The 15,437-nt window shown below is 42.1% G+C and overlaps 1 protein-coding gene across 3 annotated transcripts in view; it reads left to right on the top strand.

Moving 5' to 3' along the window:
- Rin2 (Ras and Rab interactor 2) overlaps positions 1–15,437 on the top strand; it is a 178,030-nt gene that overhangs the window by 70,289 nt on the left and 92,304 nt on the right. For 2 of the 3 annotated variants that reach the window (XM_090351930.1, XM_090351931.1), the window contains exon 3: positions 7,044–7,139. In XM_090351930.1, coding sequence (XP_090208056.1) covers positions 7,044–7,139 — 96 coding nt within the window. Of the gene's footprint in view, positions 1–6,870; positions 6,902–7,043; positions 7,140–15,437 lie in introns of those variants that run through there. The other variant, XM_090351932.1, reaches the window with a different exon arrangement.

Raw genomic sequence — 15,437 nt, 5'->3', positions numbered from 1 at the left:
GGCATGACTCCTCATTGGAGTTAGCCTCATTTATAAGCTTGAGTCATTCCCCCACCCCCCAACATCTTGATTTAAAAATAAATAACAGGGGCCGGGAGTTTGGCCTAGTAGTAGAGTGCTTGCCTAGCATGCACAAAGACCCGGGTTCAATTCCTCGGTACCCCACATACATAGCAAAAAGACAGAAGTGGTGCTGAGGCTCAAGCGGTAGAGTGATAGCCTTGAGAAAGTCCAAGGACAGTGCTCAAGCCCTGAGCCCCAAGCCCAGGACTGGCCAAAAAAAAAAAAAAAAAAGAACATCAATCATCCTGGTTATAACATTTAAAAATAAATAACAGAGTCAGGGACATTTTTAGTGGTTATTAGTATTATACACAATGACACATGACTGCAATCTCGGCTACTCTGGAGGTGGCTAGATAGGACCACAGTCTGAGGTCAGCCTAGGGGAAAAGCACAAGACCCTCTCTGAAAACTAAATTAAAAACCTGGAGGAGCAGAAATGGAGGCATACCTCAACTCACTTGAATAGCAAGAACAAGGCCCTGAGTTCAAACCTCAGTAATTTGACTCTTGAGCAAGGGAAAATCATGTTGGATAGACAGAGATACAAGACATTTCCATGTATATGTTAACAAAGCCAGAGCACAACTGGTCAAACCCATGAAAATACGAATATAATTGTGGAAATACGAAGATACCTTTTCTGAATATAGGCACAGTCTGCCTAAGGGTCAAAAAGCAATACAAAGAAGGAAAAGTTCCCCCATGGGAGTTGTTTAGGGAGCTAGGAAAAAGTGGAGTATGCCTCTCAGATCTGGACTTTTCACATAGCCTCTGGGCATGATTCATTTTCTCTAACTGCTGTCAATTTGGCTGTAAAATAATTATAATAATGAGATCTTGTTTATTAAGAGTGAAGTCCATTTAACTAATAGGAAAAAAAAGCTAAGAGTAGTTATTAGAGGTGTTTTTTTTTTCCTTCTTTCCTGTTTCACCCATTCTCTCCTTCCCATTATGGAAGTATCTTTTCAACACACTTCTTAGCAGTGGATTGAATATAGTTGTACCTTCTGTTCTTTTGTGGGTTTAAACTCATGACCTAAAGCAAATAGGAAAGGAGAAAGGAATTGAGGTAATGTTGGCCAAAGGATACAAAATTTCAGTTAGGAACAAAATCCATTAGCACAAAAAATGTGGCCATAGTTAGTAATAATGTATATTTGAAAATTGATGAGAGTTAAAATGTTCCCACCAGAGACAAGTCATCAATACACAAGGTGAAAGGTATGTCAGTTGCCTTGACTTACCAATACCACACTGTATACATTATTGTGTATACCATAAATAGAACTTTTTACTTGTTTATTATTATAATATACTCCCCCTTCCCCGCAAACAGGAAGGGTACAATTTGACTGCACAAATTAAAGAGGAAGGGAAAGGAGAGGGAGGGGATGGAATTGGGAAGATCCATGTCTCAATATAGTCATATGCCCTGACCAACACTTCTGTCAGCCACAGACTGCATAGAGCACTCTGGACACCTAAGATGATTCTGCTTAAAGACAGGGATAGGGCTGGGAGTTCGGCCTAGTGGTAGAGTGCTTGCCTAGCATGCACAAAGACCAGGGTTCGATTCTTCCGTACCACATACATAGAAAAAGCTGGAAGTAGTGCTGTGGCTCAAGTGGTAGAGCTCCAGCCTTGAGAAAGGCCAAAGAGAGAGCTCAGACCCCAAGTTCAAGCCCAGAACTAGCCAAAAAAAAAAAAAAAGATAGGGATATGGAAGCCATCTCAGTTTGTTTAAGGACTGCCTATGATATGTGCCCAGCATTGATACCTATTTTTTTCATATTTTTTATTGTAATTAATAGAAGGGTTACATTATATTCGCCAGATAGAAGGTGCATTAATTCACCTACATTGATACCCTTTCTCATGTCTTAGTTCCCATTTCCCTCCCCACCACGCCCACCCCTCATCTTGTTTTCCTTTCTTCCTTCCCTATCCAATTTCAAATAACCAAATACAAATATATCCACTATATCAGATAACAAAGTAAGATACTGTAACAATATAGGATAACCAAGGGACAGCAAAAGAGATGAGAGATAACATAGTACATTAAGGACAACAATCACTCATTATATGGCTTTTGTTTCTATATCCTAGTGGTCCTTTCATTTAGTGTCATACTGTATGGCCTTATGTACCTAGGTTTTGCTCTATTGCAAATCTCTGCTAGGAGCCCAAGTTTTCTATTGATTATGACAAATGAGAGAGACCATTGAGCCCATGTTCCTTTGAGTCTGGCTTACTTCACTTAACATGATTTTTTCTAAGTCTTTCCATTTCCTTACAAATGGGGCGATGTCATTCTTTCTGACAGCAGCATAGAATTCCATTGTGTACAAATACCACATCTTATTGATCCACTCATCATCTGAGGGATATCTGGGTTGGTTCCATACCTTTGCTATGGTAAATAGTGCTGCAATGAACATCATTGTGCTAGTGGATTTAGTATGTCCTTGTTTCTGGACAATTGGGTAAATGCCTAGTAGTGGAATTGCTGGGTCATAGGGGAGCTCTATGTTTAGTCTTTTGAGGAAATGCCATATTGCTTTCCATAGTGGTTGAACGAGTTTGCACTCCCACCAACAGTGTAGTAGTGATCCCTCCTGGCCACATCCCCTCCAGCATCTGTTGTTATTAGTTTTCTTGATCCTGGCCATTCTAACTGGAGTGAGGTGGAATCTTAGAGTTGTTTTGATTTGCATTTCTTTTATGGCCAGAGATGTCGAGCATTTCTTCATGTGTCTATAGGCCATTTCTGTTTCTTCAGAGAAGACTCTAAGTCTTTGGCCCATCTTTTAATGGGATGGTTGTTACTTTGGAGATTAGTTTTGGAGTGATTCAATTTTTTGAGTTGTTGATATATTTTAGATATGAGGCCTTTATCTGTTGTATGGTTGGTGAAGATCTTCTCCCATTCTGTAGGCTTCCTAATTAATTTACTAGCTATGTCCTTTGCCATACAAAAGCTCTGTTTTTAAACATGTATGATGGTGCATTGCATATCATCAGTCTTGTCCAGTTTTGGCCAGGTAGCCCAAAAGCTACAAGAGGCTGCCCTCAAGCCCATGTCTAGCAATCCACAAATTAAAATGGGAAGGTCTACTTTTAACTTCTCCCTTTCCTCACTACCCCACCACCAAAGACCCACCTGCTTTTGTCCAAGCACAGCTGGCTTCAGTGCCTGGGCCTAAGCCTGTCAAAGTAGAATGAATTGGACAAGCCAGCTTTGAGCTGTCTAGCTTCCAGCCCACATGGAGCCCAGCCCAACAACTCACTTTTATGGAGAGGTCTTCCTTTCCGCAGCGGTCAGTCTTGGAGCCACCTGGAAAGCCACAGCAAGGCTTGATGACCCTAACGGGACAGAGCCTGGCATTTCTAGGAGAGCGAGAATTATTCGTTTCCTGTCTTTGTCCTTCCACCTCTGCTTTACCTCCACTTACAGTCTTTCTCTTTTGGAATGACTTGGTGATGTCCAACTGTTTGCCATGTCCTTAGACCATTGGGGCCGGTGGGTCTTTCTTCTTTGCTAGTTTTAGCTAGCACCTATAAACGCCGCTGGACACTCTAGACTCATTTACTAACCTTTGGGGGAAACGGGGAACGTTTTCTTAGTCTCAATCCAGAGGAAATTTATAGCCTCTCAAAATATGGTACATTTTGGGTGTTTAGTCCATCTGTTAACTGGATAGTTTTAGGATAGAGTTGCTGGGTGACATCTTGGGGGGAAAAGGGAGATCCCCAACTACAAGGTAGAAGTGATCCTGTTAGATTATGTTGCTGCCAAAACTATGCCAAGATGTTAAAAAGTTATGGTTGCAAAGTAAATGATTTCAACTACTGGAAAGACTCTTGTATGTGTGTGTGCGGGGGAGGGTATTAGGGCTTGAACTTAGGCTGTTAGACTCTAGCTTCTTTTTTTTTTTCTCTCTCAAGATTGCTGCTCTACCATTTGAGACATACCTCCACTTTTGGCTTTTGCTGGTTAATTAGAAATAAGAGTCCAATGGACTTATCTGACTAGAATGTTCTTAAGCCTCCATTTTTTTTTTTTTTTTTTTTTTTTTTTGCCAGGCCTGGGCTTGAGCTCAGGGCCTGAGCACTGTCCTTGGACTTTCTCAAGGCTAGAGCTCGACCACTTGAGCCTCAACACCACTTCTGGCTTTTTTTCTATGTATATGGTACCAAGGAATTGAACCCAGGTCTTTGTGCATGCTAGGCAAGCATTCTACCACTAGGCCAAACTCCTGGCCCCTTAAGCCTCCATTCTTATATTTCAGGATTACACATGTGGTCCACCAGTACCCAAATAGAAAAGATTTTTAAACCAAACTTCTCATCTTTTAAATTCTTTAGTTAAATAATAATAATAATAATAATAATAATACTGATGAACATACCATCTGCCCCAACTTCCAGTGACATTTATCAATTCCCATCACCTATTCTCATCTATGTCTTAGAATATCCTTTTAAATAAAAAAAAAAAAAACACTTTATGGGCTGAGAATGTGGCTTAGTGGTAGAGTGCTTGCCTAGAATGCACAAAGCCCTGAATTTGATTCCTTAGTATTACATAAACAGAAAAAGTTGGAGGTGGCTCTGTGGCTCAAGTGGTAGAGTGCTAGGCTTGACCAAAAGAAGTTCAAAGACAGTGGCCAGGCCCTGAGTTCAAGCCCCAGGACTGGCGAAAAAAAAAAAAAAAGGAAAGAAAGAAAAGAAAGATCTTTTGAAGAAATATGATGAATCTGGGACAGAATTCAAATTGGATATTGCACTAATGACTGCTTGAAGTTAAAGTATATATGTGTGGTTAGCAGTAGCTAAATAACTAGCAACTTCAGGACTTAAAGTTGCTCCTATGCTGTAGCCAAAATTCCCTGCTTATGTATGGAAAAACGTCTAAATAGAACAAAGAAACTTGGGCCTGGATGAAGAATGAAGTCTTGGCTCCAACTTAGCAATTCCTGAACTGTCAGACTACTTTGAATCTGCTGCTGGGAAAACGTCTGGAATTCAAAGGAAGACAGGCATTAGGCTTGCTTTAAAGCAGTTTTACTTAAAAAGCCTTTTGAAACGTCTGTGTTTCTAGCTCTAAACAGTTTGTGCCCCAAGATTCCCATCCTGGTCTTCATTCTAGACATAGTACTATGTTTTCTTCCTGGAGTGGCTCCAGCCTGCCCACTTTATTAATAAGCCCTTGGAGCTTGGGCTCTACTCTGGTGCTGAGCCTGTAAATTTGAACCTCTGGTGTCAGCATCTCCACCGTAAGCTCCTGCATTCCCAGGAGGTTTTTTTTTCAACATTGACCTTCATCTCAGTGAGATCTCCATTGGAAAGAAATATAGGGAAGATACTGCTGAGCTCTTAAAGTGTCAATGCATGAGGTAAAGTAGCTGTAAGGGGGGTCAATGTGCACTGCATTTGTTTTCCTAAGTGACATTCCACATGCAGATGTCATAGCTCACTGTGGATGCCAGCTGAGAGACATCTAAGGAGACCATATAAGCTCCTCTGCAAAGTCCTTGCTCATGGCAAGCATGCATTTTCCTATGGTAGATTCTGTTTCTGACAAATATTTGTGGACATGTATTTGATTTGTGGGTCATATGGGTGTATGTGTGTGTTTGTGTGTGTGCGTGCACTGGAGCTTAAACTCGGGGGCACCATTCAAGATTGGCACCAGCTTTTTTTCCCTGATTAATTGGACATGAGTCTCAGGGATTTGTCTGCCTAGGCTATTTCCAACCAGGATCCTCAGATCTCAGCCTTCTGAAGAGCTAAGATGACTGGCATCAGCCACCAGGGCCTGACAACAGCTTTTCCATTTGTGGAAACATTCCCTCCCCCCCCACCCCCAAATTAAAACAAAATAGCCTCAGTGGACTTACAAGAGGCTGCCTGGCTCTGGTGCTTTCTTCCTGATATTTATTAGGGAGATGCTTTTAATTATCTTCAATAGTGCCAGAGACATTTTAACTTTCTACTTCCTCATATTGGTACTTTCCCTCACTGGTCCAGTTGGGATGAGCTATGTTCTATGTATGTTGTAATAAGGAATGATGGGTGATCAGAAGTTCTTTCTGATCCTGGGATGGCTTCAGTGGGTAAAGGATTGAGACTCACCTAGCCATGCTGGTCTGGCTAGGTGTGTTGTGTATGTATCTAAGGAACATTCTGGATGGGGGCTTTGGGACCCAGAGGGGAGGATTGTTAGTTTCTATGCCCTATGTTTAGAAGGGGGAATTCCAGTATCTATGGTGATGATTCGGGACTGTGCTGTTATCCTGCTTTTCAATTTTCCTCCACATTCTGGCATGAACCCCCATGGCCACCCTCCGTGATCATGGATCTGTTTTCGTGCTGTCCCCTACACAGCTAGGCTCACCGTCTACAACAGCCTGGGATTGTGTTCCAATCTTGGTGATTTCTAAGGAGAAAAGAGAAGGATTTCTTCCCCAGTGCCCTTGGGATGACCCTGCCTGGGGAGAGGGCTAGGCGAGCTGAGGGTGACCTCTCCTCCTTCCAGGAGGATTTCCTGGCACACAACACAGAACCTCTTTCTTCTGTTCTCCCTCCTAGACCAGCCACATTCAATCTATAGGCTCAGGAAGTAGATTATGGAGACATCTAATATTGGTTCCTTTTGGACTTGGGCTTGAGGTCAAGCAAACACACAAAGCAATCATTATGTGCTCCACAGTCCTGAGGACCTGCTGCGTCAGATGCTGGAGCGGGGGGGGGGGGGGGCAGGAATGGGGTGAGGTGGGGCATGGTCTAGGAACACTGTTGGCTGCCACAGGAAATCGGGCTGAAAGGAGATGTAAGGGCTTTGGTGGGAAATAAATGGCACTGTGTTGTTGACGGAAAAAGATCTTGGCAGGGCTGTTGTTGTGAGTGTTCTGTGGCTTAGAAAGGAATTTCCTACAGGCTGGACTAACCATTAAAAATGTCTCTACCTTCAGGAGTCCCCGGCATGCAGTAGAGCCTCACTGGGGGAAGAAATGTCAGCTCAGACCATGGGCGCCCGAGGTCTGGACAAGCGGGGAAGTTTCTTTAAGGTAAAAGAAAACTGCAGTTGAGAGCTGTGCTTTCATGTCTGTTTCTGCCTCGGTGTGGCTGCCCCAGGGAGCCGCAGCTTTAGGAGCAGCAGAGGAAAGCCTGCTGTTTGAGCCAGCCTGGGCCAAGAGAGCTTGCCTGAAGCCAGAGCGGCGGTCACCATGTTTTACAGCAGGCTGGGGATTGTGATTTAATGCTTCCATACGGGTGCAGGACTCAGATGCCACACTGGGCAAGGAGTGGAGGGCTCTATATTTATGAATGGCCCAGTTTTCCTTTTCTAGTTGGGGGATAGGATGAGGAAGGTTAGACTTGGAGGAAATGGATGCTGTAGACCTGGTGTGAGCTACCTATGGCTTGGTGGCATGAACAGCTGAAGGGTTCACAAAGAAAAATGCCAGTCGGTTTCTGGGCCTCATCTTAAGAATGATTGTGTTATTCACTGGTGTCTTTTATTAAACATTCCAAAGGCTTTTTACATGAGAAGGCAAGAGAAAAACAAAGCAGTGTGATTAACTGTATATAACTTTTTTTGGTATGGTATTCATAGTCAGGAGACTAAATTACCTCGCTCACTTAAAGATTTTTAAATAGGATATATAATATATTTTAATATATAGTTATATTTGTAAATGTTTATATTATATATAATATTATCTGTTTGTAAATATGAATATTTAAGAGGGAGGGACATTTAAGAGTTGGTAATCATTTCTAACTTATACTTGGGTATTGGTTCCCTTGTTACTTTTTTCCTTTTATTTACCCTGAGATTGATACTTATCTATCATATAAAATCATATTCAAAATAATACATGGCAGAAGTAAAATCTGTATATAAAAATCTCTTACAGGCAGGTGTGTCTCCTCAGAGGAGGAACACTGAGGAACTTTAGTACTGAGAAATTAATATGTTTAATAATCACCGTTATCATTACAGGTGGAATGGCTATATTGGCTTTTATTTATAGAGTCCCTCTTTCTGAGATATGACAACAGATACTGTATCAATGGTTGGCTGTATGAAGACCATTAAAAAGGATCTGTTAATGAAGCTAAGTTTACTACTTAAACCAGACATATCACCAGAAAGACAGCTCTTACTATTACATAATCAAGGCACAAATGGCAGGCATATGTAAAGCATTTGCAGGGTTAGACCAAAGTTCTTTAAGCAACATTTTGAAAGTTGTTAACATAATAGCTCAGGATGGGTGGACACAGCAAGACAGATTCTTGAAGTGAGTCTTGGCTAGTAAATCACTGATAAGTGAGCTACTTCCCCCTGGTGAGCAATCTGTTGGACAGGACAAATGGTTTTGCAGGAATTTCCTACAGCTAACAGTGAAGTTAGTTACGGCTTTATAACCTTAACTTTATGTACACAGAGATCCTGGAAGAGAGTTAAGTTATAGCTACACAAATGTGTCTAATTCTCCTAATAGTCAAAGCTACATCAACATAAGAGGTGTAAATTCTCATTGATTTACTAGTTTTAATCAAACCTGTATGGCTTCTACCCATTTGAGGCAGATAGGAGGATGAGAGTCCTCAGGTCTCCTGTAGACCAGAGCTGGAACTTCTAGGTTGTAATTCTTGCCAACATATTCAAGCATAAGGGCTGATCCCAAATCCTGCCTTAACCCAAATCATTACCTAAATTGTCCTAAATGTTGGTTTGTCCAAAATTACCACCTTTTGATCCTCAGGGAGCAGTGTGGAGTTGTATCTCCAACAGTGTTTAGATTTTTAAAGGCAAAGTAAAAGAATGAAGTATGGATAAAATTGCCTTTGAAAATCCCTTAGGAAGAATGTTGAGTTGGACCCAACAATATCATGTGATCCACAGGGCTAGATAGTTGTGCAGTCTGGAAGAAACCATATATGTTGTTAATTTTCAGTGGAACAGCTGATAATGTAATTGAATTGTATTTCTGAGTAATGTGAAAAATCAGCCAAGCAAGAAGTGAGAGCTCTGAACCCAAGGACAGTCTTCCTTCAGGTTCTTTCCTGCACCAAATTCCCCCTGGAAAAAATGTTGGCAGAGAAGTCTAAATGATTTAACTTACTATCTGTGAGTTTTTGGCAGTGCTTAAATGGTTTAAGCTAGATGTTCCAGGTCAATGAAAGTGGTACTTTATGCTTCTTTCTTTCCTGTTCTTTATCGACTTTGTTATCCCACAATCCCTCACCAGTTTTAGGCATGACATTATCTGTAAGAATGAAGTCAACTTCCTTTTAGATATTTAGTACTCATAAGCTAGAGTTTCATTGCTGCAACTGTTTGCACATCCTCGAATCTACTGGCACTTCTGGGACAGCGCATGCCTTATTTAGAGTTGCATATTTGTGCTCAGACTAAGCTCTGACCTAGGCCCAGGAAAGAAAAATCAAAAGCTGTCCTTGATCTCATAGAACTTTCAGCTCGTAATAAAGATGTTAACCAACCATCATAACATCAGACTCACCATAATACATTGCATAGGAAAACAATGCTTTGTATGAGGAAAGTGAACAGAGCTCTGAGAATATAGAACCTAACCTTGTTCTGGAGAAATCTTTCCAGAAGTGGACTCTGACTCAGAACTGAGATTAACCCTGTATTGTCTCGGAAGGTAGGGGTGAAGTTCAATTTCTGAGTGACTGTCTCATGGTACTGTAATGTATTTCTCCAGAGACATCTAGAGGAGCTCAGACTAGGATAATTTCATAAAGGGTGAAGATTTTTGGTGCATGCTCGTATCACAGCTGAATTGCATATTATGTTTATGATCCTTTCTTGGATATTAGTGCTTATGTGATTTTGTGCATATCATTGGACCTTCTTTTCCTCCCTCTTCAACTTGTTTCTAAACCAGAGTTGGCTAACCACCAGTAAGTAGCAAGCTTTGGTTTGTGGTTTCCCATCTGTCCTGGCTCAGGGAAATGACTCAGGTTGGGGGACATGAGGCACGTGGAGAAGGCACGGATGGGCTGAACGTTGAAGGTTCACTGAGAATGCCCTGTGGTTATTATTCCTGTGCAGTCACATCCTGGAAGCTTTGGCCACATAAATCCCATGATGGGTAAACACAGTTTCCACAGTCATTCACAGCCCCCCAGTTCATTTTCTTCAACCACCTGTGAAACATAATGAGTTCCTGTTCTACAAGGTCACCATGAAAACATATGGAAGAGCAATGGAGACCAAGGTTATTTACAACTAAGTGTGTGTATGTGAGTCTGTACTTATATATACACATATGTATGTATATGTGTATGTGTGTATATGTATTTATGCATGAATTTGTGTATATATATTACAAAGATTTTCTGTTGATCTGATTTACACCTCTTTCGTGTGTGTGTGTGTGTGTGTGTGTGTGTGTGTGTGTGTGTGTGTGTGTGTGTGTGTGTGTGTGTGTGTGTGTGTGTTGGTCCTGGGACTTGAATCCAGGGCCTAGATTCAAGTTTTTTTTGCTCCAAGCCATTGCTTTACTAATTGAACCATGGCTCCAGTTCCAGCTTTTTGGTGATTAATTGGAGATAAGAGTCTCATAGACTAGTCTGGCTTTGAACCATGATTCTCAGATCTCAGCCTCTTGAATAGCTAGGGTGACATGACAGGCATGAGTCACCAGGTCCTAGCTTAAACCCCCTCCTTTTATAAATGAGGACTGGAAAGCTAGGGCTGGCTAGCTCAGAGGCGCAGGAGCCAGGCCTGACTCACACCTACTGCTTTGCCCTCTCTCCAGCTAGTTCTCCCAGGAAGCTCCCTCTGGAGAGGTTGCTGAAATAAGGCCACCTTCCTCTCCCTGGAGAAGCTGCTGGCTTTTTCTGTCTGTACATACATGCCTGTGCCTGCTGTCCTGTGCCTTGAGGTCGCGAGTAAGCCTTCAAGGTATGACTTTCCAGGAATGCCCTGAGTTTACAGGCTAGCAGTTGCTCTAGTGTTTACAAGGTGACTGGTTCTGTGGAATAGTGTTTCCAGCTCATTGTTGCCAACCATTTCTGATAGTAAATGAGTACATGCAGGTCTCAGCATGTACTCATTTGCTCTTGTGCTCCACAGGATTTTGTATTTGTTAAATCAGGAGTGAAATAGATTCTATAGGCTTATTTCAACCACATATTTTTCCAGTTTTGTTCATAATTTGGGAGATGCAGGAGGAAAGATGCATTTTTGAAAGATACATTAATGCATAATTTTCAAGCAGGACATTAGTCTTGCATGATATAAAATGAGCATCAAGGCTTTATTAACACTTAGTCTGGATGTGGTGGTATATGCCTATACTCCTAACTTAGTCAGGCTCAATGTTTATGGTTCAAGACTAGAGCAACGTTTTTCAGAACCTATGGCAAAAACAAACTGGGCATTGTGATACAATTCTATAATTCTAGTTACTTGGGAAGTAGAGATAGGATAAGCATGTCTAAAACAGAAGCAAAACATTCTGTCTAAAAACCCAAGTAAAAGTAAGAAGATTGGGGGCTTAAATCAAGAGTAAGAACACTTGACATCCTGGATTCAATCCCCAGTGCCATAAACAAAGAAAGAAAAGACTTTCTTCATGTTTGGGAGGCTAACGGAGGAAGACTACCAGTTCAAACCCAGCCTGGGTTATATACCCCTCTCACACAAAAGAACACCAGTAAATGGATAGAGCTAGTTCAAACAAAGCTTTCAGCTTGTAATTCTAGCTACTCAGGAGCTTGAGATCTGAGGATTATGGTTCAAAGCCAGCCAAGGCACTAAACACCATGAGACTATTATCTCTAATTAATCACTAAAAAACAGGAAGTGGGGCTGAGGCTTTAAGGGTAGGCCAGTAGCCTTGAGCTGAGGAACTCAGGGACAGCACCCAAACCTAGAGTTCAAGCCCCAAGACCACCACCACCAACAAGAGAAAGCTTCCATAGTTAATATATATTGACTCAGTTTAGAAAGGTTCTCTGCCATAGGTACTATATAGGTCTGCTGAGTTAAAGAAAAATCAAATCCTAAAAAAACAAAACAATTGTATAATCTTCAGGTTTATCCTTTTCTGTATAGAAATCAATATCAAACACAGCTGCATTTCCCTAGGGGGGGGGGACATTAACCAGAGGAAAATTCATAGCACTACACACTTGACCAGATAAATTATGCCCTACTTTTCTTGTTTTCCTGATTCCTAATTCTTAAATAATTGTACAATATCTCCCCTGTGCTTGTCTTCAAGTTTATATAACCAAGAACTTTGCCTTAAGAGAGCAGATGCCTTTGCCGAAGTTGTAGAACAACAGAAAGCTAAGCTGATTGGTTTATATACCAGTCAACTGGACACCAAGCTGATTGGTTATATGCTCTCTTTAAAGACTGTAGAATCTTCACAGTGGTGTTCTGGTTGCTCAAAGTCCATATACTCAAGTGAGAACAGGAGAAACAGAAGCTTCTTTATATCCTAATCTTGAAGAAGGGAAACCACAAAACTTCTGTGCTATGTTCTATTCTTTAGGAGTCAGCTTGAGCCCAGCACTCTCAAACATGTTCTCTTTCTTTCTGAAAAATCACTCAAGGGCGTGGCTACATGAATGGGGTACCATTTTTGAGACCAAGCATTTAATCACAAAGCCAAAAACACACAGGGCCAGGCAGGGGTGATGTGGTGAAATGAGTGAGCAGGGCTGGTATTGGGCAGATGGGAAACAGAACAGCTGGAGAGAGGTCAGCCCTCTCTAGGAAGGGAAGCTACTAATGCTATTCCAACCAAGTGCTGTCATAGAATAGTATATTCAGGCGTTCTGTCTTTTCAAGGAGGGCCAGAAATCCAGACTTTTTTTTTATGAATTATGATCCCAACTTCAGAAGCTAAATACCAAAGAAAAAGCTTCTGAAGGCCAGCCTTGGCCTGTGACAGTCAGTTTCAACTCCTGATTCCTTCATGTCTTGGAGGAAGGGTTCCCAGTGTGAATAGTTTACATCCTTCTCTGGGTCTGAAGATACCACCTTGGGTCAGCCCAACATCAACAGCATGAGGAGGGCATGCGGCTGACCATGGGTTTCAGAGGCTCTTTCCTGGGTTTAGGAGTAGGTCTCACTTTAGCTGATGGGGTACCTGGAGCCCCCTGTTTCACATGAAAAGATATCAAGGAGGTAATTGGCTAGAATATAGTCTTCTCCTCCCTCTGGTCTTCCAAAATCATATCATGTGATATAAAGAGATCATGTGATATCTTCTTGAGCTTCTTTTCTTCAAGGCTACTATGCTAGCATTTGAGCCACAGCACTACTTCCACTTCAGCCAAGCATTCTAAGCCACATTCCCAGGCCTCTTCTTCCTTTATTGGCCTTGAACTCAGGGACTGGCTGCTGTCCCTCAGCCTCTTAAGTTACGGCTAGCACTCTACTACTTGAGCCACAGCTCCACTTCCAGCTTTCTGTTAATTAGCTGGAGATAAGAGTCTTACAGACTTTCCTGCTGGAATTGACTTTAAACCATGATCCTCAGACCTCAGCCTCCTGAGTGGCTACGATTACAGATGTGAGCTGGCTAAGGTTTCCTTCTTTTTTTTTTTTAACATTGAATAGTCCATTGTGTACACACATCACCTTTTCTTTATATAATCAACCCTTGAATGCTACTTAGATGGAGGCTATATCTCAGCTATTGTGAATGAACTTGAGAGTGCAGATGTCTCTTTGGCACTGATTTCACATCCTCTGGAATGTTACAGAATTGTTACATCATGTGATTGTTCTTTTAATTTTAAAAGAACTATTCAGTTTTCACAATCATTATTCTATTTTGCATTGTCACAACAATATGCAGTACTGTCTTCTCTAATTCTTGGTTCTCCTTCATCCTTTTGATAAGAGCCATTAGAACAGGTGTTAGAGTAGAGCTCATATGGCTATATGACCTTGTAAGTATAGTAGTAGTATTTAATGGTAGTGTGCAATGTTCACTCAACTTAGTATAAACTAGTGCTTTCAGAATCATTGTTTGAGACCAGGCTAGAAAAGGAAGCTGGGTTTATGTGTTGAGAGGCAGAAGATGGATAAGGGAATGAGATAGGGTTCAGGGCCTTCCCTGTGGGTGGCTCGGGCAATATGACACTCCTGACACCCCAGCTATGGAGTGAGAACAATCAGGAATGACATGAGGTAGTAGTAGGTGAAGATTTAGATAAAAACACATTCTCTGACATTCTCCATAAACCATTGCCCTGAGCCTGGAGGTTATATGCCCCACCCCCCGCCCCGAGGTCTTAGGTCTTCGATTTAGCCACATGCTTCTTTAGTATACTGGAAAGTTAGGCAAGATTATCCTTGGAGTGAGATAACCTAATCTTACTGTGGTTCTTCCACCTACTTCTGTGACTTTGCACATATTGGTAACTCTTCCTCATCTGGAATAAGTGATGGATGGAACAGACTGCTATTAAAAAACAAATCAGCCAGACACTGGTGGCTCATGCCTATAATCGTCAACTACTCAGGAGGCTGACATCTGAGGATCATGGTTTGAAACCAGCGGGAATAGGATAGTTTGTAACATACTTATCTCCAAAGAATCACAGAAAAATCTGGAAGTGGCACTGTGGCTGAAGCAAAAAAAGAGCTCAGAGGCAGCACCCAGACTGAGTTCAAGTCCTAGGATAACCTCTCTCCCCATCTCTCCCCATCTCTCCCCATCTCTCCCCATCTCTCCCCATCTCTCCCCATCTCTCTCCATCTCTCCCCATCTCCCCCCATCTCTCCCCATCTCTCTCCCTCACCCCATCTCTCCCCCTCCCCCTCTCCCCCTCTCCTTCCTCTCCTCTCTCCCTCCCTCCCTCTCCTCCTTCCCCACCCCTCCCTCCCCCTCCTCCCTTTCCCCCCTCCCCTCCCCCTCTCCTAGTGTCTGGTGCTGAGCAGTAGGCACTCCTGTTTACCAGGCCGTCTAAATTGAAGTGAATAGCCTGTATTTTATCTGGTTACTCTAAAAGAAGATTGAGGGTTGAATAGAAACAGGGTCAATTTGGTGACTGAGTGACTTAATTTTGGTCTCAAAAGCAGAGAAACAAAGGTGGAGATATGATTGGTGAAGAAGCAGTTGGCATATACTTGTTGTCAGGAGAGGGGGCCACTGGCTCATTTTTGTGGTGTGAAGAACTTGGAATCTGTCTTGTTTCAGACCTGTCCCTGGTGACCTTGAATAACTGGCACATCCTGTGTGTGTTGTTTACACCAGGATGGTTCTCACTTGCTCATTCTACTTTCAGATTCTGGGCTTGTTTCAGAGCCTTTACGGTACAGGCCGCTTAGGGTTCTGTTCTATTCCAGGACAGCTGGT

Source organism: Megascapheus bottae, chromosome 18 (genome assembly GCF_031878675.1).
Source record: "Megascapheus bottae isolate mThoBot1 chromosome 18, mThoBot2.hap1, whole genome shotgun sequence".
NCBI classification, from domain to species: domain Eukaryota; kingdom Metazoa; phylum Chordata; class Mammalia; order Rodentia; family Geomyidae; genus Megascapheus; species Megascapheus bottae.
This window is presented reverse-complemented; position numbering and strand designations above follow the sequence as displayed.